We start from the raw sequence: 27,838 nt of genomic DNA on the forward strand, positions 1-27,838 counted from the left end.
CATGCTGCAATAAAAAAAAAGTTTATTTTGAATTTTAGTAAACTAAAACGTTCACCAAAAAACTTTAGTGAAAAAAATCGAAAAAACGAACTACAAACATATTAACGCCAAACATTCGGTAGAATTTATAGAATAATGTAAAAATTATGGTCTATATATATATATATATATATAAACAATTATATATATATATATATATAATTATTTATCTTTATAAATAATTGTATTTATGATAGTCTAAACCCAATATATATATATATATATATATATATATATATATATATATATATATATAACATTATATATAACATTATATATCTACTACAAACAATATAGCATACTGATCATTTCTACAGCAATACTTTCACTATCTTTTATGCATTTCTATCTCATTTTATTTCAGGTCGTTGTCAACACGCATTTGATAAACTCTTTAGTTAAAGCTTTTAATTGAACTATTTTGATTCTTCTTTACATTATTTATTGAATAACCAGAAATCTATCCTTTGGATAAATAGATGAAAACTAAATAATGCCTGGCCAAAAAATATATAAAAACATATGGATGTTGTTAATGATAGATATAACCAATATAACAATTATAGCTATATAGAGATATATACCATATAGGCACACGATATAACATAATTCATAAATAGATGAATAATTATTATAAATATGTATATTATATAAATATAATTTTATACAGTATTACAGACTTTTTTCTGTGAGGGCCGCATTGAAAGCTATTTTATTTTTGAAGGGCCTGCATAAAATAGCTCCGTGGGCGGGATGGCCGCATGCAGCCCACCACGAACCTTAGTTTGCTCAGCCCTGCAGTATTGTATGAATTCTACAAAACCTGACAACCAAGCAAGATCGTGAGCAGTTATTGCTTCATATTTGCCGGGAGTTAGAGGCAAAACAAAATAAAATTCAACATATATCAGCTACGCTGAATAATCTATTAAATGAATGGAGCAGATGCGAAATAGCTGTTACCATAATAGATGAATTCAACAAAGCTCAAAACAAAGGACCCCAATACTTATAAATACACCTCAAGGCTTAAATTTCATAAAAAGTTGACAAATCTAATAAGAAATAAGAATAAATAGTAATGGATTAACGGATCGATTTATTAAGTAGAATTCATACAATACTGTATAAAATATGGTCTCTTTCAAACGTATAATTTTATATAAACTGTCTAAAGAGTTTGATAATGTATTATTAAGCTGTGCCAATATTTCATTCATTTGTGCGCACACACACACACACACACACGCACACATACAGATATATATTATATAAATTGTGAACCGTAGAGCAAAGTTTTCTATACAGTATTCATTACAAGACTAACTTTAATTTTCTTAGTAAACAATTTGAAAATGAGCTAATTCTAGTTATACATTGTACAAATATTTAACGACAGATCATAAGCTGTTTGCCATCGAGCCGAGTACATCTTTTATCGGTTTGCCACTCATTTGACAATGTTTACAATCGGGATATCAGCTCTTCTTGCTATTTTCACGCACACACTCACACACGCACACACATGTAAACGTTAACAGCCGACCCATAAACCAAAATAGATAATAGGCGAAGATAATACAGGTGTAGCCACAGGTGAGACAATAGGAGACCTGTTTTGAAAATTGTTCTCACTTAACATTTCAAAAAGCTAAGATGTTGACAATACATTATTATTGTCCAGAAGGTTTATTTTTCTTTTTTCGGCTAGAACGAAAGAAAATCGCCATACCACAAAACTATTTTGGAAGTTTAAAATTGATAGATTCGTATGAATTTGTGAGTTTAATGTAATAAAGATAAAAATGGTGATATATTTAAAATTTTTGAGTATCTTACACGAGATTTTATCAAAAACGTGTTACACTACGGTGAATGAACTTTGGACTTCTTTCAATTAAATAAAATATTAAGATAATTCTTAGCTTCATTATTCAAATTTCAAGTCTTTTCTAAATAGATTTTATTTCTTCGTTTTCGAAGAATATTATCCTTACAACACTCTCTATTGAAAATAAATCTTTTCCTAATTAATTACTAATTAGTCTTAAACTGCTTCGGTTCAATTTCATTTTTATCTCAAGAGTTCGGTGCACCGGAATTGAACTGCCTATCGCCAATCATAACAACCTGCGTCGAGAATTACATACAAGAAGTAAACGTCATCATACTGCATTGTTACGCCATCCCTGAACAATCACTTGCCGGCAGACTCCATTTTAATTAGATGTGTCAAGTCATCGCCTGTTCTACCTCCAGTGGAGCGTATAATGGGAGAGGTAAGATTGGGCAATTCCAGTTAAAAATTCCATGCCGACATTTCACACGACGAATTTCAATAGCACTCTCTCAAAAGTATGGGGAGTGCTTAAAAAAAATCCGCATATGATTAATTTCATGCATTATTAAACTGTGTTTTGGACATGTTTTCAAATTTTGTAGAATTCTTGTACTCGAACCTGATGTTGATAGGGAAGCATTTGCATCATTCATCATTATTTCACATGAGGTTTCTTCAAGTATGAAACACGAGAAATATGTAACTTCAAAATGGCTCTTGCTTTAGGTAAAGTAATGAGACTGAACATGTACATATGTAGAATGTACATATGTAGAATGTACGCATACACACACAAATTCATACATGTTCATTTTTGTTCAAAGTTCTTTTCAAGCACCCAAAACAGACGAACACTTTTTTCTGAGGTTCCATGCGCCAATTATTATAATGGAATAGTTGAATGCTTTCAATCTCGACAATGTTTGTTATAGAAGAATATGATAGAGCAAGAAAATACCAAGAGTCTTAGTTGACACACCATACTCAAAAAATCATAATTAATGAATGATGATCCCAGCTAGGATCACTCTACTTTATTTGATATTATCACGCAAGCCCTTCACTTAGAATAAAAAAAATTGAATTTGAATAAAAAATAATTTCGTCAGACAATGAACGACGTATCTTAAACACAAACTAATGTACCTCGCTCAAAACTTAGTTAGTTAAAAAATTTTTTAATGTACGTTTAAATTTCAAAGCATTTTTCAATTTTTATTTGATTAACAACAAGAAGAACTAATTCATAATTCATAGATCTTATTGTGAATTAAACTTTAAACTGATTGGAATCATTGTTTGGTAGAAATAGCACAGAGAATTAACATAATAATCTATCTTTTGCCAGACTCAAAAATCATTTTCTTCTTCTTCCTGAATCATAAATAAATTCAGAAAAAATTTTAATTAAAGAAAAATATTTATTTCAGCAAAACATAAAAAAAAACTAAACACAATTTTTTTTATAAAACAAAAAAGATGAAAGTTATAAAAAAATTCTTAGATAAACCAACTGTTTGACTTGATCAAGTGGATTTTATGGGGGCTTCCTCGTTGAAAACTCCATTAGCCACGAGCACCCCAATAACAAATAAGCTCACACTCTTCACACACTGCCTTTAGTTACAAATTTTATAAATATTAATAATTTAAAAAATTTTAAATGACAAATTTGAAAAAAAAACCGGCATGGAACAAAAACCTGAAACCATTTATCTAAACTAAAGCAAATCAAATTGAATGATAATAATTATTAATAATTAATTAATATTTTTTTATTAAAAATTACAATACAAAGCAATTCAGACAGAAATACATTTAAGTTTAAAATAGTATAGTGTGAAGAAAAATTTAACCAAAGCCACAAAATATTCGAAACTGTTAATATAATAATAACACATATAGGTTCATTTATTTTATTAATTAATTATTAATATAAAATATACTATATGTAAAACACACAATCAATCTTATCAAAAATTGTTTTTTCTCAGATCATTATAATTTATTTATAATAAGATAAAAATACTTTATAAAATTTAGCAATCATTGACATTAACTATCATCTCATCATTCATTCACCATAAGAAGCAAAGTAAAGTAAAACTGTGTAACAAACATGTTCATGCCATTTCAATTCAATTCACATTATATAATTTATAATAACAAAAATACGCTATAAAAGTTTTTTAAAATTTAATACAACATAAAACCAAGTAAAACGGCGCAAAATATATTACCATTTAAATGGATTTTTGTAAAAATCGTATACGAAGTTGACCGCGTCCGAACACGAAGGAGCCATCTTCTCTCTTCACAGTTAACAAGTCGATAATACAAAATCAACATGGAACAACCAAAGAACACCTGAACATTAATTTGAGAAAATTGCGATTGAGATTCATTATTTTTGTGAATATGTATATATATATATATACATTCATACATATACATATATATATATATATATATATATATACGTATATATAACATGACCACAACCAATTTGCTTTAAACCTTGACAGAATGCGAAAGAACAAGACCTTTCATTTTTTTGGATCCAAGAAAAATCCGTCTGATCGCAGTCACTTGATGTCGATCATTGCTCCATGCTTTCCAAACCAGAACTCCCCACACTAGGTTAGTTTTTAACTAAAGCCATCCTGATGGGTGAATTTAAAAGAAAGTTCAAAATTTCAGCCGATATTATAAACAAATGATGGCGACTGGAGGTATCTGCTCAAATCATATGATTTCTTCCACAAATACAATTACTTCATTGTTGTTAGAGCCAGTTGAACGAGTTCAGTCAATCATTTAGAACGGTGTGGATTCGTTGAATCAAAGTTACATATTTTATTACAGAACCTAGAGGCCAACTCCGTGATTAAACTCTCGCACATTAATACAAAATCTGATTCTGATGGCCAATAACTGCACGCAATGGTTCTCAACCATTACGATTACACACACACAAATATTGCAACGCTATACAAAAGTTTTCTAATAATGTTTTCCATCATGTCCTCTCGCTAATCTTGACCAACTTCTCACGCACCTAGCAAACAAAATTTTCAAGATAGACATATTTGTTATAGACTATTTGATGTATTGGTAACTGACTTTATTAAATTAATTAATTAGATAAATATAATAATATAGGCTCTGGCAAATAAATGGTCTTTTTTGTCAAGGAATAATGATGGAGTAATATATTCTGAGGTGTTTTTAACTTAAAAAGTCCAGGCAAATAAATTTTAAATACAGTATTCGGTATGCTTAGCTGACTGACGTCTGATTCTGCAATTGGATCAGCAAAGATTTCGCTTGTCCAATGTGGCCTACACGTGTGCAATACACGCAATAATGCACCATTCCTATCTGATAATATAGATCATTTTCATTACACAACAATACCTTCATGAACAGCGGAGTTAGATGCATGGAAATTTTTTGAGCGACATCGCGCGTGGTTAGCCATTATTCTACGTTAGCTCAGAATTTTAGAAGAAATTTGTCTGTAATGAGGTTTTTTTTTTATCAAAAAGACTATAAATAATTTAGGTTTATAAGAATAAATGTATTTGACAAGTAAAACATAAAAAAAAGTAAAACCAAAAAACGAATGAAAAATAAAAAACAAAAAATTATTTCTTCTTTGTGCTAGCGGTAGTTGCTTGAGCGAGTTTCTTGGTTCTGATGAGTTCAACCAGTTCCTTGGTTATCAAAGTTTAGATAAGATTATTAAAATACGATGTATACAACTACAGCACAAGTTAGCGTAAAACTTAAAAAATTCTAGCAAAACACATCATATCAACACGCGTTTATTTTCAGTGGTGCTTCAAAAACAAAATGAAAAATTGGCGCCTTATAAATTATAATAATAAAAAAAATTAGCTTTAACGAAGTACTTTGTATCGTTTCATACAATCCTTCTTGCTCCTGGCTGGGATGCACTCTGCAATCTTATCCCATCTGAGGATCGTTAAAGTAAGAAATATTGGATTACAAAAATAATTCTAATTACATTTAAACATTTACATCAAAAGGTAATTAATTCCCTCTAAACCTCTTGCTTCAGATCCATCAACGACAAACACACATAGCACATAACCACACACGCCACACATTGCATATGATAGATTGTTGTTAGAGTAGAAACGAGTAGAAACCTGTCAGCTTCAGAAGCCGGATACGTTCTCATGGCCTGCTCCAACAACTTCTGCTCGTCAGCTGTCCAAGGGGCGGGATTACTGCCCACCTCGTACACTTGCATCTCTGCCGGCGCTAATAACATAACATAATTTATTCAACGATTTATAATTTTTTCTAATAATTTATCTATTTATTAACTAATACATCAACTCAGTACATGAAAATATTAACATTACATCTCCTCAAAACATTAGCATTTTATACAAACTCGGCACCCAATCAGCAACAACTTAAATCCACATTAACAACAACCTTTTCCTTTATACATGGCGTTTACAGTTACACCAGTAATAATAATAATAATAATAATAATAAATAATAATAAATAATAAAAATAATAAACTTATATTAGCATCGTCGACGTACATTCATATCTCTCTGAGACTTGAGACACGACAACGGACGCAGCTCCATGCGTGTCCCTCTTGAAATTCTCGTAAGCTTTCTTGTTGGCTTCATCTTTTAAGTTGGAATCTGTTGGCGTTGATTAAAATGAACGACTGGACGATTGAAGGACAACAGAATTGATTGCTTGGCCAGAAAATTAAATTGTGATTTTAATTAACTTTGCCAATTTTTGTTTTGGTTTCATTTTTATACAAAAATAATCTTTTTTGATCCACATCATCAAGAGTTTAGACATGTGAAATGAACAAGCCAAAAAACTAAAAAACAAACGAGCGAACAAGCAGAGAGCAAGCAAGCAAACCAACGAACAAACAAACAAACAAGCAAATGAAAAACTAACAACACAGCCAACTGTGTACACAAATCATCAAGTAATCAACCACACACACCAACCATCAAACAGCCAACCAACCACCTCAAAAACCACCAGACCAACACACCATTCTTTTGAAGTTCCTTAGCTCTGGCCAAGGTCTCCTTGGCATTTCTGTTGCTTCCTGGAACATGCAGCTTCAAAAAATTAGCTATGGTCTCCCACCTGTCCGTTCGACAATGGATGTTGTTATTCAAATTTATTCAATGCATATTAATGTATGATTTCAACGATCAGATACTGTCTTCAAGTTCATTATTAGTATATCATGTTATACAAAAATGCTGTGAACACCGACCACTAGGCAACCAATCACGCACGCACACACACGCACACACCAACATTCAAGCAGCCAGCCAAGCACCTTAAGAACATCAATCATCTCTTGTCCAGCATTTCGGCGAAGAAAGAAAGAGAATATGGTATTTCTCGAATTTTTGAATATTCCAATATAGATATATATCTATTTCTATACCTATATCAAAATGCAAGCTTCAGTTAATGGCGGAGCTGCTTATTTGACACATGATTTGAATCCAACTGAACAAGTTTCAGCATAATAAAGAGTCAATACAGCATAATAATCATAAAGAGTCAAGAAATTCAAAACCAGAACTGAGATTATTGTTTAATGATTTAGATTAAAAAAAAGGCTACTTCACAAGACAACGCAACTTCATCATAATGCTTAGAGGCATTCAATCAGAGGTTTACAATGAATTCTTCAGTTTATTTCTACCATTGAAGAAGTTGAAAAGTAATCAAAATTCAACCCGCTACTAAGTCTATACTGGTGTCTCGTCTCTGCCTAGACGAAGAGTGTCTGCTCTGCAGTTTTGCTAACAACACAAACTGCCTAGACTAGGAGTGTCTACTCTACTGATAGATTCCATCGCCACCAGTTGCATACTTGCAATTGCCACTGTGCGTCACATCTGCATTCTAAAGTCATCAATAATTCTGAATTTGACTCCTTAGGATCATGAATAACAACGACGACAGCAACCTCAACGGAGGGCCTATAAATAAAATGCCAACTAGCCACCTGTATTCAAACGTTGCTCAGGGAGATGTTAAAGAACTTTTCGGGACAGATAAGGGCTGCGAGTTGAAAGTTGCCCCGAAAAATGTTGAAAAGGTAGTTGTACCCCTAGGGAGATGAAGCCCTGAAATGGATGCCACTCAGGTGATAAAGTACCTCGACAAAAATGCTGTGTCACCGATTAAAATTAAAAAAAAATTAATAAGAGTTAGAACAACAATTCATCAAGATCATCATTAAAAAAACAGACCATAACAAAGTTACTGGCGACCCAATGCCCATTACGATCATAAGAGATTGGATTTCTATTCAGTCCATGCCACAAGCCAATATTAATGACCCATTCAGGTTGGCAACAATCGGTCCAACCAACCAACGCAGCCGTATCACCAGCACCAATTAAAATTAAAAATCTGACCTTGCGTTAGTCCCAGCAGGGAAGAGATTGACGGCCTTGATGAGAGTTTGAACCTCAACGTCAGACCAGCTGGATGCATTCGCACTCTTGTCGGCAGTCGATGCCTGCTGCTGCTTCCTGTTCATCATCTCCATCGCTTGCTGGCGCTTCTCCTCATCTATCCTCTCGTTCAACTCCTTCACCTGGTCGGAGTGAGGATGGATGGCCAAATGTGGCATTGCACAAAAATAATTTTAGAGGATTGAAGCATGTTTGGAATGTTTTATGGATAAAATATTCTCAACAAACTCATGCAAATGCCCCACAGACCTTGTTATTAACGCGAATAAAAAGGATTTTGTCACTTGAAAATTTTGCGTTTTCAAGATGGAAAGACAAAAGAAAAACAAAAGTTGTATGAACCTTCTTGAAGAACTCTTCGGCAAATTTTTCTTTGCCACCAGAGGATGCCACTTCATTCAAATGTGTGAGACTGCGTGTGTGATGGTCAGCAGAGTAGATTTCGTGTGTGTGTGTGTGTGTGTGTGCGTGTGTACAAATGTTCACACATTATGTTTGCAAGTGTGTGTGCACGTTTCTGCGATGTAAGTTCGCCAGAGTGTATGTATTAGCAAATATTAAAAAACTACATAAAATAGGTAGGGCGGAAGCGGAAAGATGAAAACGAAATGAGAAATACAACGAACGTTTCTACGGTTGAGAGTTCAGCGATCCTGTCCAGATCCTGCATGTTCCGCACCCTCTCTTTTTCGTCATTTGACAGGTACTCCCAATCCTGTGTCAATCATTCAATGATAATGAAGATGGATGCCATCTTCATTATCATTATTATCTCTATTCATCATTATTTTTAATTAATTACAAACAATTAGTCGCCTTCGTAATACTATCAACATCGCTATTATTGTCACATTATCATCTCCATCCCTGATGAATCACCTTGATAAATGTTCTCAGCAGCTTTCTTTCTTTCTTCAAATTTTTTTTCAGCGCCTCCTTCTCCCTCTTCTGCACTGCCATCTACAATTCATCATCATCATAATAGATAGATATGATATCACTTGGTTAAGTGACTGACTATCAGATCATAATTATCATTATCATATAAGAATGATACTACTATTACTATTACTACTACTACTACTACTACTACTACTACACACACACACGCACGCACACACACAAACATATGCATACATACATAAATGTAGCATAGCATAGAAATACTATGCACATACACTGTTATCTATCAATAAAGATAAATACCTTAAAAAACCATTAACTAGCTCTAAGAATTTCGGGAAAAAATTTTAAAAATAAAATTTCAAAAGCCACGCCTAGATGCATGCAAAACCAGCGCTACAGAGAAGAAAGCATCACGAACCTGCATCTTCAGTTCTTCCTCCTCCTTCTCCCTGGCCAGCCTCTCAACCTCCAACACTTCCTGGCGTTTCTGTCGTGATGGATGAGACGATGGAGACAGTTATGAGTAATGATGATGACGATGACAGTGATGATGATAATTTTAAAACATTAAAAACCACCAATTGGTTTATTCATCAATTTTTTCATAATTAATTAATTGCTCGTTTTTACATCCATCCAACTTCCATTCAATTTATTTGTTCATTCATTCATTCAATACTTCACTCAACTACCCACCAATCAATCCATTCAATTACTCATCCCTCCCTCCATCCACCAATCCATCTATCACCAAATACTTATCCATCACTCACTCACCCTTTCTTCCTCCTCCAACTTCATCCTGATGGCATCCTGCTTGGCCTTCTTGTCGGCCATCTTGCGCTCCCTTTCTTCAGTCTTGTACTTGATGACACGGGGGTCGCAGGCGTACGCATTGTCTGGTGGTGAGTGAGAGAGTACGGCAGGTTAGGGGTGGGGTTGGGTTATAAGTAATGACGATGAAGATTGACAGTGATGATGATAATTTTAAAACATTAAAATCATCAATTTGTTTATTCGTCAATTTTTCATTAATTAATTAATTGGTTGGTCGTTTTTACATTGGCTACATTGGCTACCGTCTTCATAACGACTACATTTTTCATCATATATCAATCAATCAATCAATCAATCAATCAATCAATCAATCAATCAATCAATCAATCAATCAATCAATCAATCAATCTTCGTTTAGAGTCCAGAGACCCAATTCCTCGAGGTAGGACGTTGTTTTCTTTGCCATCAATTTTTTGCGGAAATTTTTTAAGTCATATTATATGACGCCAACAATTTGTAAAAAAAATGTTTGTGCATCGTACAGCCGGGAATCGTTTGAAATCAAGTTACGCGAGAAACACGCGAGTACGTAAAGTGTTTGCGACTCACCGACTAACTGCCGAATCCTCTGGGTCTCTTCCTTTTTCAACTTTAACCTGACCGCTTTATTCTGCTTCTCAATCCATCGCCTCTCTTCTCGACTGGTCAATCAATCCATCAGTCAATCATTCAACTAATCAATCAATCAATCAATCAATCAATCAACCAATCAATCAATTATTCAACTAATCAATCAATCATCCAATCAATAAATCATTTAACTAATCAATCAATCATTCAACTAATCAATCAATCAACTAACCAATCAATCATCAATCAATCATTCAACTGATCAACCAACCAATCAACCATTCATTCATCCAACTGATCGATCAATTAATCTGTCTGTCAGTCGGCCTCTATAGCATTCATTCAGCAGAAAACATGACCACGAGAATTGAAGATGCACAGCCCACCCCACCCCCTCACTTCTCTCCCTTCTCCTTCTCTTCCTCATCCAAGTAGGAGTACTCCCTCCACGACTCAAAGTTGTACCTGTGGTTGTTGTTGTGGTTGTTGTTCGTGGCACAATTAATAATAATAACAACAACAACAATAATAATAATAATAATATAATAATAATATCACTATTATGAAAAATATGAAACACAAAAATATAACATAAATAACAGTCTGTATTAGATTGATTGACAGATTCACGTGTGGAGGAGCAGTTTTTTTCCTCCATAGAGTAGTTCAGTAACGTTGAAAACAATTCTAAGAATGGATGATGATCTACTTCTGCGATAGACGCTGCTAACCAGAAATTTCTCTCTCCCTCCTATGGAGGTCAGTAGTGGAGGAGTAGGTGACTTTGGAGGGGTGAAAAATTATTATTGGCACTGTGAGATTTGCGAGGTTTCAGCTGAGAAACACCTGCATCATCATCAAAGCAGATAGAGAGAGAGAGAGAGAGAGAGAGAGAGAGAGAGAGAGAGAGAGAGAGAGAGAGAGAGAGAGAGAGAGAGAGAGAGAGAGAGAGAGAGAGAGAGAGAGAATTTAATCAGTGATAAAAAATGAAAGAATTCAAATCAAATAGTGAAATAGTAAGAGTAAAGCACTGGTTGACGAAATGATGGAAGTAGTAGTGATGGTAGTGTGGTGAAACAAATGTGCATCCGTGGCAGAGCAATGCATCCCATCCAGGCCGTCAGCATCCACAAGGGGCAGAAATATGGGTGTAGAAGACGTCATGGTGAAACAACAAGCAGTGATTAACAGGGTTTAGGGGGAAAAAATGATGATGAGATCATAAAAACTCAAAAAGAAGCTAGCCAAGCCACACCCTGCACTTTATTACAAATGAAAATTTTTTTATCCTTATCACTAAGTAAGAGGTGTTAAATCACAAAGAAAATTGAGTAGGCAATATTAAATCTTGGTGAAAATTATTACAAATAGGCAAGAAAAAAAAGGCTACAATCAGTTGAATCCAGTGAAATATGAGAAAATGTTAGCGACCAGAGGATAAAATCATCAATTAAAAGAGGGTTTTAATAGGCACAGCATGCATTTCAAGAATAATCATTAACCAGTCAGATTTTTCTAAGGTGTTTTAGGAAATCCAGATTATCCAAATTCAAGTGCAGTCGAAATAAATAAACGTATATATAAAATATAATATGACATGATTTCAATGGTTGAAACCGAACCAGAAGTTGTAGAAGTCGTCGACCTGATCGAATGGCGTCTCCTCATCACCGAGTGTCAGGACTTTTTTGGTTTTTGTCGACCATCTGAAAATTTTATTCAAAAACTTTGCTGGGCTATTTTACTTTGGTTTTCAGGGTAATATAATATAATATATTATAATATAATATAATATAAGAATAAACATGAATTACATTTTTGACAAATTGTAAAAAAATTGGTTGCAGTAATTGCATCTTTTGTCAATATTATAGATATTTTGGATTCTTTTATTAGAAAGGATAACTCAGAAGAAACTTTTTGCAGGATCAGAATGTTAAAAAAACAAATTTTATGAAAATTGCCATTAAAAAACTTTCAAGAGTTTCAAAATAAAATGAATAGGCTAAGGTATAACTCTATTAAAACCTTATATTTCTTTGAAAAACGGGTCCAAATACTTTGAAGAAGTTTTGTTTGGATTCGTTGTTGTTTGGAGGGATGTGATCATCAAAGGTCGGATCCACGCTGTCGTATGACCTTCTCTTTGAAGGAACGCCCAGTACTTCGTAGGCTTTTTAACAACAAGCATAAAAATATTAACACATGAATGATTACATAATTTACTATTTGATTACATAATTTACTATTTACTTCATTCATCAGAGAAAGGGAATTGATGGGAAAATTTAGTTAATAATAGACAAATGAAAAAAAATTTCCCCGTTGTCTTCTACAAAAGCCAATTCTCGAAGCAGGAATATCCATTAAGAAATTGAAGAATAGAAGAAGCAAAACGAAAAATAAAAACTCAAAAAATGATTTTCAGAACAATGATATACGCCGAGTAAGATCTCACTCTGAATGGAACATGGCAAAACCAACAGCAATCACACATAACGCAACACTATTGCACCCACATAAACCACACAAAACCGCCAACGAACAAACACAAACAAGCTCTGGAGCAACTGCCTTCTCGCGGTGAAGCCGATTGGACCGTCAAATCAGACGCTCCAACAAACAGTTGCAGCAAAACCCTCCCCACCTGGATGTCCACAACAACAACAAACACAAACACGAACAGACAAAAATCCAACCTACCCCTGGTGACACACGTGAAATAATCTTCCTCTCCTTGCTTCACAGGAATGCCAGCAGCCCTTCTTTTGTCTGGATGGTGTTGCAGGACTTTCTTCTTGTCTGCGTGCGACGTGTTGTTGTATGTCGTAGGGAATAATGGCGCAGTGTTGTAGCAAAGTGTGATGCAATGTAGTGGCGTGGCACGGTGTAGCAGTGTGAAGTAGTGACATTCACCATTAGTTCATAATAAATAAAGTACCCTCTTTATCATTATTAATCTTCTCAACTAACACATTATAAACATTGAAAATTTAATTCTTCTTAAAATTTTTGAGCCCAGTTTAAAAGAAAAAAATTTATATCTTTTAATACTGAAAAAGGATTGAAAATTGAATAAAAATTCATTTTATCAAAATGCTGCGATGGGAACAAAATATGAAATTAAACATAATAAAAATGAAGAATGACAAACAAGCTCTCTTTATTTGATCATCTGTTGCCTTGTACCTCAGCTTGCCAAGACCCAACACAGCATAGTGATCCTGTTTCTATGGTCAAGAATTATTATATTATCTGATTTTTCTATTTAAGTGGATTAATGAATTTCCAGTAAATTTTACAATAATAAAATTATCATATCAGATAAAATAAACCACAGTTAATGAATTATTGAATTTTCTAATAACCTTGAATTAAATGGGTGCAAAAATTACATATATGAAGCTTCAGTTTGTTTCCTCAACCACTCCATTACATCAGGGGTGGGTAAACTATGGCCCGCGAAGCTATTTTATGCAACCTGTGAGGCCTTGTTTGCCTAAAAAGGTCATCAGCCAGGCATTATGACCAAAAAAAGGGGTCACAAATCTTAAAAAATCTCCCCCGGGTCAAAAAATTTGTTAATATGTGGCCCTTCAATGGTAAAATAGTTCTCAATGCGCCCTTAGAGCAAAAAGTTTGCATTACATAATTAACTTAATTTTTAATTACACTAACAGTAGGATATCTTACAATGATTCCAAGGCCATGATGATGTAATGGATAGAAGTCAGGTTAAAAAACCACAGATGATTAAAGACCAAACAAACCTTCCACTCCCTTGGATCAAGGGTTAGAAGGATGTTGTCATCATCTTCAAACTCATCCAAATCATCCTCCTCTTCTTCGGAGCTGCTCGACTGCGAACTGGTTGACAGGGTGTGTTTGTGCTGTCTTCTCGTGCAGTAGGCCTCGTACCATCTTCCGACGGGTTCGTAATGAACTGTCGTTAATTCTAGTTGCGTGCGATGAAAATAAAATAAGCTAATAAGATTAGAATGTAATGTGTTTCTTTACTCTTCACTATGCTAAATACTACTGCTTGTAGTTTTAGTTTTGAGTGTTTATAATAATAAAATACAATCTTTAATCTTTATTAAACGTAGAAAATTTTGAAAGCACATATTTTTTTTATTAATTTAAGTTTATTTTTCCCATTATTTATACTCTCACTCCATGTTCATCTTAAAAAATTAATTGCATGTGTAGGCATAAAAATGAACTCATTTATTTTTATACGTGTTTATAATAATAAAATACAATCTTTAATCTTTATTAAACATAGAAAATTTTGAAAGCACATACTTTTTTTTATTAATTTAAGTTTATTTTTCCCATTATTTATACTCTCACTCCATGTTCATCTTAAAAAATTAATTGCATGTGTAGGCATAAAAATGAACTAATTTATTTTTATAAGTAACTTACTTATTAAATTGAATCATTAACTAGTTACATAATTATTATATTTATTTGTTTTATTAAATTATTATTTCATTTTCCATGCATCTCATGCTTAAACATTCTTACTTCGTTATTTATTTATATTATATTTTTAATCATTTTATAAAATTTATACTATTTATTCTTTATTGCCTTACATGTTGTAACAGTTTCTGCATCTGTCTGTAAGATTCTGATCTTTTAAAGAAAAATAATAAAAAAACTTTTGCCTAGAATGGAATGTAAAGTGTTTAATTTAAAATTAATTGTTTAGTATTAATGTTTTCACTAGTTTAGTTTACTACTAACTATATGTTTGTGTTTAATTTTAACTTGTCTGAAGTCAACAAACATTCGTTAAACCGTTTAATTTACCTAATCCTGACACTAACTAACCCAAAATTTATACTAAATATCATTTCTAACTTAAAATTATTTTTCATTTCATAAATAAAATTAATTTAATTTACATTTCATTTTATTTTTCTAAAATAGCTTCTGAATGTTAGTTAATACAAGTTTGCCCGCTTTTCGCAAGTAAATTTTATGTTTTATGCTTGTAACTTCTGATTTGTAATAATACAACACAACCTTCATTTTAAACATAGAACAAGGCTCAAAACAAAAATTATATAGCCCTCTCCAGTCCCATCCAACCCAACCAACCTCCAAGTTTTCCGATCACTTCTGATCTTTCAAACTCTTTAGGTATTGGCAAACAAACATCAATGAGCATTTTATATTATAATTATATTTATTCTAAAAAAATATGACCACGAAAGCACATTCATTTACTACTTTTATTTTAATTTAACTAGCTCCTTTAGCTCGTTAGCTTAGCACGCTGGAATTTAAATGAATTATTTTTAAAAGTGAACCAGTGCTGGACTGATTTAATTGATATAAGTAGACGAAGACTAAAAAACCATTGTACATATCATTGCTTTTTGGATTATAATTTACTTAATTAGCAATACAAATTTTGTTTTTTTAAAAAAAAAACAAAATATGGCAATTAATTTGAACTGAAAAAATAAATGTTCTCATAGAATACCAGATGTTAAGACTTAGCCACTACAACTTACATACATAGTACGTTTAACCAATGCCACTATTTAAATTTTTACGTGTTTCAATTATTTTTCAGCTCGCATTTCGTGAATTTTCCTAATTTCTGTATCATTTTAAAAAAATATTATAATACTTTTAGCGTTATTTGTGTCTTGTATGTTGTCTGACACAAAAATGATAAAAACAAGAAAGTACTGTGAATGTGAACAATTGTTCCCCAGTCCTGTGACCAGCGTGACTCATTCGAAAACTAAAAACAGACGCAACACATGTAAAAATTTTAATGTACTTGTTTCAATTAATAAACATAAATTTGAATTTAACACAACAGGTCTCTGAATTAAATTTAAATATATAATATAATAATGAAAGTAATATTAATCAAAAAAATGTTACAATTGTTACAACAACAAAATGACATGATACTTCAGCAAGCTTCAATTCTTGATAATCCTCGCATACATTTTCGAATAATTTTCAAAATATGCCTTGAACAATGAAATGGCTAAATGAACACTGGATGTGCTGCACATTTCCCTGATTGAATGCATGCTCAACTGAGGTGAACCCAGATCCAAGGTTGGAATTCCCAGCCTAGTAGATAAGATGGGTCCTATAGTTGAACCACAAGCCATATCATTGCGCATCACAAAATCTTGGATGGGAATGCTGGCCTCGTGAGCTATCTCTCTCATGATCGAAGAAGTGATAGCTGTTGAAGCATATTTCTGATTGGCATTAAACTTTAATACAACTCCCTTATTGAGGAATGGCCTGTGGTGCTCTTCATGTTTTTCTGAAAAATTAGGATGAACAGCATGAGCCATATCAGCACTGACCAGAAGACTTTGGCATATGCACTGTTCAAAAGCACTGGCATTTGAATCATCATAACTCAGCCTTCTCAAAATATGTTCTTGCAGTGCAGAGGCCGCTCCTTGTGCTGATTCCGATCCGACCTCCTCATTGTCAAACATGCTGACCATTCTAATGTTAGGCTCCTTTTCAAGACTATCTGAAGCCTTCAAACTATCCAACAAACCTTGCAGTGCACAATAAGTACTGTGCAGATTATCCAGTCGTCCACAAAATATAAAATCATCATTCAGACCTCCAATGGTTCCAGGAACATAATCAGCCAGGCACAATTCAAGATCAATAATATCTTTAGCACTGCATCCCAGTTTATTTGCCACTGCATTTAGCAAAGCATTATGGTGCTTGTCAACAGTTTGCTTGGATGGTGAATCTCTTCCATCATTTTTCTCTGAAGAACTGTTTGTTGCCATAGCAAGGATAGGAACAAGTGTAGTTTCTTTATTGAATTCGAATTTTTCATTTTGATCTCTACTAAGATGAATGGCTACTGTAGATACTCGCAATAATGGTTTATCTATATCAACCAATTTGTGCTCTATTTGTGATTTTGAATTTCGAATGAGTACTCTACCAGCTAATTTTAAATCTCTATCAAACCATGTATGCCAAATTCCACCCCCATACAACTGCACACCAACCTGCAAGTAACCATTTTTCACAATTTTTGAGGTGGGTTTAATTTTGAGGCATGGACTGTCAGTGTGGGTACCAATAATTGAAAATCCATTTCCAGGTTGAAACTTTCCACCAACAGCAAAAGCAACCAATGTTGAATGATTCCTAGTCAAAAAAAATTTATCACCTGGCTTTACGCTCCATTTTTCCGCCTCGTTCAATTCTTTGAAACCGGCCTCTAACAATCTTTTTTTAGATTCTTCGACGGCATGAAATGGTGACGGCGATTTATTAATAAATTTCAAAAAATCCTTCGCTGAACCAACGACGCTGCTTTCTTTCGAAGACATTCTGAGAAATGAACTGTGAACGAATAAAATATATCACGTTATTTTATAAACTCAAATCGTTGATAACATATATTAATCTTATCGCTAAAGTTCAGCTATAATTAATTAATTAATTAATCACCACACAACATTACGACAGAACAAGGCAATCTGATAATCACAAGTGGTGGGCAAGTCATACGCCGGTTTCTAGCCTAACCCACTACACAATCGAAATGGCCCGACAAACCGATACAAATTTTCGAGTTTTTATCGATTATCATTTCGAACGAATATTGTTATTGCCTCGTCACGGATCCGCTTCCGTTCGATAATTTCTTAATTGTCGATCCAAGAAATTTTTTCATGTTATTCATTTTTTTGGTATTTTTTTCTCTAGATAGTTGTTATGTTAGTTAAATTGTTTATTCAATATTTTTGTGGCGTTTTATTTTTTTTAATTTAAATTCAAATTTACCAGACAATTTTTGACTTTTTTCATCTCTTTTATAAATCATTACATAAAATCAAGCATGGAATTTTAAAGTGGAATTGCTCCATCGTGTTTATCCCATTGCTTCCAGAACAACGTTCAGATCAAATGTCTTATTCCACTTCCTATATCGGATTCAACGGAATTACACAAACTAAGTCCCGCATTTCTATAACAATGAAAATTTGCTAAAACAACCACTCAAGTTAATTGCAAACGAAAAATACATTCAAAATACTAATAAAAATGAGGAAAGATAGAACTTGAAAATATTCTATCTCTATCAGTTACAAAGCCAGAGAGTTTTGTCTTCGGCGGGGGCTTTGATTTTATAAAATAGTTAGCGTTCTACTTTCATTTTCACTTATTTCATAATTCTTTGAAAATTTTCTTAATAAAATCGGCATTTTTGTACCAAAATTCACAAAGTTTTTATATTGGAGGAGGGGCTTTGTTTCATTCTACGATAAACCTATTTAAATTTTCCATTGTGGGGTAAGTCTTCAGCTTCAAAGCTCCTCTTTTGCTACGCTTCTAATCTCTAGTCTATGAATGTCATTATTGAGTTTAAGGCCTGTAGTTCAATTCCTACGCTATGCAACAGTGTTTGCGCTTAATTTAAGTAGAATTAAATTAAAATTCAACAAAGTAACCAAGATTGTTGCACTGAACTAGATTACGTTGAAAGTATGAAACCAATGAACACAAATGAAGCCAAACCTCACCCACAGATATCAAATTATTAAGGAAAAAATATTGGAGTGAATCTTTATTAAATGTTTCAACTTTATAAACCGGTTAGTGTTGATACCGAATACCGATAACTTATAACAACATCACTGCATAGTAACATTTGAGATTTTACCAAAATTATCATTTTATTTAGTAATGTGATAACATGATAATTCAATCTTCTCTCAGACCGACCCATGTTCAAGTGTGAGGATGTTAGCCAGATAACAGTCACTTCAGATTTATTGAAATCTCTGTTCAGCTATCACCTTTTTTTGTTATTCTTTAAAATATCAGTATCTAACATGTGCAGAAACTGTTACTACTTTGTTACAGCATGCAAGGCTATGATATAAAATGAAAACGGTATAATAACGAAATATTAATAACGGAGTAAGATTGTTTAAGCATAATAAGCATGGGAAATAAAATAATGATTTAAAAAACGAATAAATACATAATATATAGGTATTAAAAAATGAGTGCTAATCATTTCATTTTCTTTTTCACCATTACGCTGTCCTAATGTAAAAATAATAGAAATAAGCATAATATTATTGCAGAAATTTTTCTTTCTTCTTATTTTCGTAAAGATAAGTTATAATCATTCCATATTCATTCCCACATGCACGCATAATCCATCCATACGCAGTGGTAGATCTGGTGAGCAAGGCCACGGCTCTCCCTTTGTAAACAGTGTTGGGATTAAAATTCAGAAAAACTCAGTTTTTAGACAGGAATAGTGACCGTTAGGAATTACTCCCTATAATTCAATTATTTTTGGAATGTGGCCTAATGTAGTGAATAAAGCCACTGTATGTTACTAGATTCATAAAGTACTTCTTAGTTTCCTGGACATGAAAATTTTTAATTTAGCATTGATAGTCCCGACTTTTTAGATATATAGTATGTTCAATCGACCGAATAGTGATCATTAAGTGTTACTAACACGCATTCACTTCCAAATTTTGGAATGTGGCGCTGATATAGTGAATTAAGCTAGTAGTTTGTTATTAGAATCGTGTAGTACTCAAGCTTCTGAGCATGAAAATGTACAACTTGGTAATGGAAACCTCGGCGCTTTTGTTATATAAAATCTTGAATCAACCGAATTCAAAGTCATCAAAATATAATAATACACACACGTAATTATTGAAATACAGTCAGGCCTCCGTATAACGAATTTGATGATTTCAGGAAAAAAATTCGTTTTATAGAATTTTCGTTATATAGAATTTGTTTCGGAAAAATTCTAAATTGCCTATATATGCTATATATTTATGAAAAACAGCCTCCTAATCATTTATTTTAATGACAAAAGGTAACATGGTATAATTGTTACAAATGAAATTTTAAAAGTGAAATTTATTCTTTGTTCCGTGCAGCTATGATTCCGATTCCACAAATTTTAACCGAGATTTGGATCGTCATAGAGAAATTATTTTTGTTCATTAGAAAAAATTTTATATGTAAAATAACTTCAAATTCGTTGTAAAGAGATTTTCGTCGTATAGAAGTTCGTTATAAGGAGGTCCAACTGTATGTACAATTTCGTAAAATTGTGAAATATATTATCTACAATTATAAATATATACAATTGAAAATTTAGAATTAATAATATATACAAATAAATATTAAAAATATATGTACAATTTCATAAAATTATAAAATTAATTTAAAATTAATTAATTAAAATTATTGATTCGTTAAAGTCTCCTTGATGCAATTGATCGTGACGTCATCCATCTCCATGAGGTCAAAATCAAACGTGGAATCTGTCATCTGCAGATATCCTGCTACTTTAATTATCTTCACAATTCTTTTCAAAACTTTCTTGTCCTTAAGTGACATCAAGGTTTTCTGAAGTTCAACCAAATCATTGATTCTCTCGTTAATATAATATTGATTGGCGGAATGTAGAGTTGTGGCTGTCTGTGCGAGGGACCAGTCAGCAAACTCTTGCAGTTTACCAGCTGGCAGTGTTGAAACTGTGTGTTTGGTTTTGAGCTGCCGAGTGTCGTGTTGGAACATTTTTGATGTCGGTGAAGATGAAGACGATGGTGTGTATGATAGTTTTGCTGTTGATGGTGGCATTGGTAATATATCATCATCAGACGATGTTAATGATGGCGATGATTGCAAAGATGATGTTGAAGATGACGAAAAAGGTGATGGTAAATCAACATCAGGTGATTTCATTGTTTTAACAGGGATCGTTCCGTTTTTTCTCGGCCTTCCTGGTTTTCTTGGAGGAACTATCAGTGAATTTTTGGTTACGGAGCTGTTTGACAACGATTCCGACGATGTATTTGTTTCTTTTAAACTGTTGTTCTTCTTTGGTCTTCCGGGTTTTTTAGTTCGTGCCGGATTGGTTAGATCTATTGTATGTTGCTTGTGCACGCTGTATGAAATTGTCGGCTCACTGCTCAGGAACAGGTAGTACTCGTAAGGAACTTTCTCTCGGTGGTTGTTAACTTTGAAGTGAACCACAATTTTCATATTAAATTCTCCGTAACCATTTTCAAGTAGCTGGAATGGCGCAGATGCTACAACTGTTGGAAAAGAAATTGTTCATTAGTCTAAGAAAAAGTAACATTTGCTAACTTTTAGGTGAAACTTTTGAAAAAAATATATAATCAAAATTAATGTTTACAAACCTCTTTTTGGTTTCTTGAAAGATGGATGTAGGTTGAATTCAACTTTCTCAACGAATTGATTCTGGTCAGTCCTCACGTACACAATCCAGTCGTGCGTATGACCTTCCTTCGTTGGTAGGCTCCTCACTGCTGCCTTGTGTCCAATTTCTATGCTCATCTCAATCTGAAATTGTTTCAAATTTAATTAAATTAATAATATTATTAAACTAAACTAGAAACATCATCAATTTTGAATAATATAAATTATTCTGAATAAACAACTGAATAATATAGATTAAATAAATAAATATTTCTTCATTATCTTACCTTTTGGTCAACGTTTTCCAGTGGTAAAAGCTCAATCATTTTTGGAACCATGTTGGATTTATTTTAGCAAATAGTCTGAACAATTTTTGAAAATTTAAAGTATGCCAGGAATGCTATTTAACTTCGCTGTTTTTGCAATTTTTTTCCCTGTAGATTTCAACCAGATAAGAATCGTCAAGTTGTCAACTGTTAAACACGATTACACTTATCTTCCTATATATACCATTCCTAGAGAACCAAGCCACTTAACAGATACACACGCCAACTCAATTAATAGCAATAAAATAATCAAACCGCGACTACTGGTTAACGCCGAATAATTAGTCGTCACATCATAAACGCGTGTCGTTCTAGTCGTAAAGTCCGAACAACTTAACAGTCAATAAACTCGCCTGGTGGTATGCTACAATAAAATGATTAGTAGGTGCTAATTACAAATTTGTTGAACAAGCGAGGAGTTTTATTGCATTAGTTAAAATGAATTTCATTCCATTAAAGTTGTCAAATTTATAAATTATCCGTTTCATTATATGTTACATGTTATGTTACATTCTATTTAACGTTATGTAGGATAAACTTTTAGAATGTAAAAAAAATGATAATAACTTCAATCAACCTTCGATCTACGATTAAAATCAACATCATGAGAGTAGGGTAGAGTTGTTTTTATAATTTAAAATTCCTTAAAATGTTCAAAAATTATGCCGTAGAAATCGAGGCTAATTAAAAAATTTTGGTTTTTAGAAATTTTACACTAGCTTCGAGAAGCAGTAAAAACGAACAAACGAAACCAATTAACGCCTACAAAATGATACCATCAAATGTTTATTGATACGATCATGTTACAGTTTTAATGACATCAAGTCCTTTGAAGCTTTGTCAAAAACTAAAGAGATTGTAAATTAATTTGTGTCAAATTCAAGTGAACAGACCCTTGACAATGTAAATGTGCTGATAGTTTCATTTTCACCCTACCTGACAATTCCATGGCATAATGTAAATGATTTTGAATTGAAATTAATTTGAATTTTGAATGTAGTGAAAAAAATTATCTATTTTAAAAACTAATTAAAAAACTAATTAAAATCATTCTCGCCTCCTTCAAACGGTCCTCCAATGTTCGCCTGCCAACCGATCGTAAAATCGTCACAACAACTCAACAGTCAGTAAATATCAAAGGGAGGTTGCTTGTAATAAAATAATTAACAGCGCGCGTGTTATGTCATGTTGATAATGATGCTAATGCTAATTTTGTCATTTGAAAAAAATAAAAATGATGACGACGACGAAGATGGTGGAAGAATGATAATGATGATATCGGAGAAAGATGATATCGTTCGAGTTCGTTCGGAGCTTCCTTGCCAATGTAAAAGTTCATTTGTAGTTACATGTGGAATTGAAATATAGTAAATGCATACAATGATGATGAACTTGATGATTCAATTATATTTCTATGGTTAAATTGAAAGATGGTGATTTTTATAAAGATGATGGAGGACGAGGGGTACTATACAAATTTTCACATCAACTTCATCATCACCATCATAATCATCTTCATCATCATCATCTTCTTCTTCTTCTTCATCATCATTATCAATAACATTATCAACATCATCTGTGTATGAAATTAACACATTAATTTTACAAACCTAATTAAATAACCCGTGAACATTCACAAAAAGTTGAGTGGAGTAGACCAATACAACTTTCGGTGATTTCTACTCTATAAGTGCCAATCATTTTCACTTTGAAAATGGCAGCAGACTACAAGATAATATTTTGTTTTAGTCTCCGGGTCTTTTTCAGTTTGATCGGGTTTTTTTTCTGTTTTGAACTTGACAAATAAATTTTAAAAAATCTATCAGTAACAAAATTGTCTGCTTTTATGCTTAAACATTCTTTCTCCGTTATTAATTTTTCGTATTTATATTATATCATCGCCTTGCATGTTGTAACAGTTTCTGCGTCTGTCAGATTCTGATTTTTAAAAGAATAATAACAAAAAATTTTTAGTAGAGAACATCAATTTCGCAGACGACACACAACTGCTTGGAGCAGTCATCGTCATTCCACAGGAGGCTGAAGACGAGAAGCACGCATGACCCATCGAAGTTTGGCTCCCCGCCCATCCAGCTTTGCTCCGGTCCAAATGTTTGGAAGTTTGTGGCGGACAGCTGCCAGGCGAATGTGGTGGTTGTTGTTGAGCTGCTACTGCTGTTTGCATGCCGTCTGCCTAATTTTGTGGTAAAGAGGAAATGATGATGATGATGGTGGTGGAGATGGAGATGATAAAAGTGGTGATGGTAACACCCAATGATGACGAGGAAGAATTGAATAAAGATTGAAGAAGACGATGGTGACAATTTTGTTCGTGTTGGTGATGATAATTTAAAACAATGACATCAAAATTGAAGATGGGTGAGGATGGTGGTGATGTACATGATGGTGTCAAACAAGTTGTTTGCACGCAGACCTGCAGTCCAGATGTAGATGGAGGAAGTCACGACTGGGTGTCTGCAAGAAGTTGCTGGAAGGATTATTATGACGACGATAATGATAAATGTGAGGATGATGATTAAAATTTTTTTCATCATTTTTGAATATTCTCATGTTTCCACGTCCACCGAAGCATAATATACAACTTAACATTGAAATAAATTACAAGTATCCCCGCCAAATAATAAATTGATCCGTCCTACCAACCCAAAGGCAGATTTAGCCGACGACAAATAAGTTAACACGGGTTGGTTTTATAATTTCGTTAAAAATTTGTAAATATTTTTTGCTTACCAATCCATTCGTTGGTAATAAGATCAAATATTTTCCCCGCATGTAAGAAATTACAAAATCCTCAAATCATTTCTTCACTAACAGCAGGATTTGGCAGTGAAGGCAGTGCCGATATAATCAGGTATAATCAACGGACATACAAACAGTTAGACAAACTGAAAGACAAACAGACCGACAGAAATACAGGCAGATAGAAAGACACAGACAGACAGACAGACACAGACAGACAGACACAGACAGACAGAGAACTAACTTGTTACAGACAGCATGTAATTTTTTAATGCATTATTCTCTACAAAGTCATCAACAGCAACTGCGTGACTAGCTGCATTCAAATCTCTACAGGCTGCACCTATACAAATGAAACAAATTAAAAAAATAATAATAAAATAATATTAAAATTAATTATAGTAATAATAGTTATGACAGTTGATGGCGTGCTTGAATTCCAGCTAGAAAATATGTTCCAGTTCGGAATTACAAAAGTTTTTGTAAAAATTAAAAAAAAAATTTTAACGGAAAAAATTGCTGAATACAATTTATGCACCCACCGATGAAAATTGTCAATTCAATTGAGATTATATTTTGGAGGGGTTTAAAATTTTTCTACCACCGCTAGTAGTAGTAGTAGTTGTAGTAGTAGTAGTAGTAGTAGTAGTAGTAGGTAGTAGTAGTAGTAGTAGGTAGTAATAGTAGTAGTAGAATTACTATTAATAATAGTAGTAGTAGTTGTTGTTGTATTATTTTTATTATTATTATTAGTAGTAGTACTAGTAGTAGTGGTGGTAGTTGTAGTAGTAGTAGTAGTAGCAGTAGTAGTGGTAGCTGTTGTTGTAGTGCTAAATGTTGATACTGCTGTTAAAAATCCTAATAATTGTTCACCAAAAAAAATTATACGATAGATAATAATAATTATAATTCACTTTTAATTATAATTCAAAGAAGCCAGCCAACCAGCTTCTTGGAAGTTCCATGCTCCGACGAGCAGGTGGTAGCAGAAGCTGTTGGGCGTCGTTAGACTGAATGGAGGAAGGCATGCTTGGAAGGAATGAGTGAGTCAGTGAATGAATGAATGAGTCAGTGAATGAATGAATGAATGAATGAATGAATGAATGAATGAATGAATGAATGAATGAATGAATGAATGAATGAATGAATGAATGAATGAATGAATGAATGAATGAATGAATGAATGAATGAATGAATGAATGAATGAATGAATGAATGAATGAATGAATGAATGAATGAATGAATGAATGAATGAATGAATGAATGGATGGATGGATGGATGGATGGATGGATGGACGGACGGACGAATGAATGAATGAACGAACGAATGAATGAACGAATGAACGAATGAACGAATGAATGAATGAATGAATGGATGAATGAACTAATGAATAGATGGATAGGCGTAATAACGAACGACTTCGAATGTACGAATGGATGAAGCAATGGGTGACCCAAGCGGTAAGATAACAAATGAAAAAATTCAAATTCAGCTCCACTTCATTTCATACCTCTGACAAAATATCATAACATCTAAGAAAATAAATAGACAATTTACAGACCTGTATTAAGGTAGGAGACGCACTGGTCACGTGATGATGACGCAACCAATGTGTAGTCGTCTCTCTGGTGGTTGTAGAGTTCGCACAGGCTCTCAGACTTCTTGTAGTTGAATCTGCAGTGCCATCAAAATGCTGAAACAACTGGAGCTTCGATATGTCTTACAGTCAGTATTACAAATATGGAGATGCTAACATAAAAACGTAATAAGAAAGGCATACAGGTAATATATCTGTAACATTGCAAGTGGTTCTGCGTATGCAATAATAAAGACTAAAAAAATATAATTCAGTTTATTATTATAGTTGGGATTGTTATTATATTATATCATAGTTCAAATTAATGCGTTAAGTTAGGAGGCAATTTGGCCCCAACAATGAGAACACATTCAACAATTATCGATAAACTTTTATTAATTTTAACTCGGCGAAAATAGATTTTGGAAACATTGTTCAAATATTTTTCAATCTTACTAGTATGTACATAAAATTAGACAGAAATTGATTTGCGTAAAAAGTTATCAACACAAGAAAAGTACTTAAGTGTCTGTATAACATCTCAAAATTCTGCTACTAATATATTGCTATTAACGAAATCATTTCACATGTATTTATTTAAATAATATTGCAAGTGGGATAATAAAGACTGTAATGTCATAACAATGTGATACTTAATGGAGATAATTAATGATAATAATTAATAGATAATTATACATTAATGTGTAATGTGATACTTAATGTGACACTTTATGATGATAATTAATAAATAATTACACATTAATGTGATACATAATGTAAAAATTAACGATGATAATTAATAGATAATCACACATTAATGTGTAATGTGATACATAATGAAGATGAAAAGACAGTTACATACAGATAGAAGTCGCCAACCTCACGCACGAGTAGGGCAGCCGTCTGGAGCACATAGAAGCACACTTCAGCAAACTCACAACATTTTGGAACTCATCATTGGCTGCAGGGCGGCTAACACAAAGGTCGTTGTTGTGTGAGTCCACTTCTAATACGTAACCATTTAACTTCTTCTCGTGAGATATCGCCTTACATGAGATAATATTTAATATGTATGATGTGTGTACGAGTATACCGAAAATGTAAGAACTCTGCTGATGGGATATGTGCGCTAACATGACGTGGAATTTGATGGCCAATATGATGGTGGTTATTTTGCTGTTGAATCCTTTGTTGTTCTCCACAAGAAGTGAAGTGTTCCTGTGGTG

At 33.1% G+C, this 27,838-nt stretch overlaps 4 protein-coding genes across 4 annotated transcripts; all 4 read right to left on the reverse strand.

The window, feature by feature from the left end:
* Positions 1-5,358: 5,358 nt before the first annotated feature.
* Positions 5,359-15,989, reverse strand: HELRODRAFT_193411 (hypothetical protein). Its single transcript, XM_009026833.1, has 19 exons — positions 15,821-15,989; positions 14,482-14,666; positions 13,866-13,941; positions 13,415-13,513; positions 12,740-12,884; positions 12,334-12,417; positions 11,111-11,176; positions 10,691-10,782; positions 10,082-10,203; positions 9,723-9,791; positions 9,278-9,358; positions 9,025-9,113; positions 8,741-8,810; positions 8,339-8,520; positions 6,946-7,043; positions 6,464-6,571; positions 6,055-6,169; positions 5,794-5,857; positions 5,359-5,595 (listed from the first exon to the last, which is right to left on the reverse strand). Exons 1-19 carry the CDS (start codon positions 15,888-15,890, stop codon positions 5,527-5,529), a joined length of 1,884 nt encoding a protein of 627 aa, XP_009025081.1. The 5' UTR covers positions 15,891-15,989; the 3' UTR covers positions 5,359-5,526.
* Positions 15,990-16,511: 522 nt separating this feature from the next.
* On the reverse strand, positions 16,512-18,219 carry HELRODRAFT_187369 (hypothetical protein). The gene has a single exon (XM_009026834.1). The coding sequence runs from the start codon at positions 18,067-18,069 to the stop codon at positions 16,663-16,665; it is 1,407 nt and encodes a 468-aa protein (XP_009025082.1). The 5' UTR covers positions 18,070-18,219; the 3' UTR covers positions 16,512-16,662.
* Positions 18,220-20,968: 2,749 nt separating this feature from the next.
* HELRODRAFT_178766 (hypothetical protein) lies at positions 20,969-22,287 on the reverse strand (the record flags this gene model as incomplete). The annotated part of the gene is made up of 3 exons (XM_009026835.1): positions 20,969-21,825; positions 21,931-22,093; positions 22,237-22,287. The coding sequence occupies 3 exons, from the start codon at positions 22,285-22,287 to the stop codon at positions 20,969-20,971; spliced, it is 1,071 nt and encodes a 356-aa protein (XP_009025083.1).
* A 1,958-nt stretch (positions 22,288-24,245) lies between these two features.
* HELRODRAFT_178767 (hypothetical protein) lies at positions 24,246-27,748 on the reverse strand (the record flags this gene model as incomplete). The annotated part of the gene is made up of 6 exons (XM_009026836.1): positions 24,246-24,469; positions 24,710-24,763; positions 25,280-25,378; positions 25,981-26,064; positions 26,598-26,710; positions 27,492-27,748. 6 exons carry the CDS (start codon positions 27,746-27,748, stop codon positions 24,246-24,248), a joined length of 831 nt encoding a protein of 276 aa, XP_009025084.1.
* Between the last annotated feature and the right edge of the window lie 90 nt (positions 27,749-27,838).

Source organism: Helobdella robusta (genome assembly GCF_000326865.2).
Source record: "Helobdella robusta unplaced genomic scaffold HELROscaffold_49, whole genome shotgun sequence".
Classification (NCBI taxonomy): Eukaryota; Metazoa; Annelida; class Clitellata; order Rhynchobdellida; family Glossiphoniidae; genus Helobdella; species Helobdella robusta.

Bases quoted from the DNA above. Each gene is read 5' to 3' on its own strand.
- HELRODRAFT_193411 (XM_009026833.1), bottom strand. From the start codon at position 15,890: ATGCTCATTGATGTTTGTTTGCCAATACCTAAAGAGTTTGAAAGATCA. The intron at 14,667-15,820 runs GTTGGTTGGGTT...GCACGCAACTAG, and splicing joins AGTGATCGGAAAACTTGGAG to AATTAACGACAGTTCATTAC. The intron at 5,858-6,054 runs GTTTCTACTCGT...AACGATCCTCAG, and splicing joins CCGGCTTCTGAAGCTGACAG to ATGGGATAAGATTGCAGAGT.
- HELRODRAFT_187369 (XM_009026834.1), bottom strand. From the start codon at position 18,069: ATGTCTTCGAAAGAAAGCAGCGTCGTTGGTTCAGCGAAGGATTTTTTG.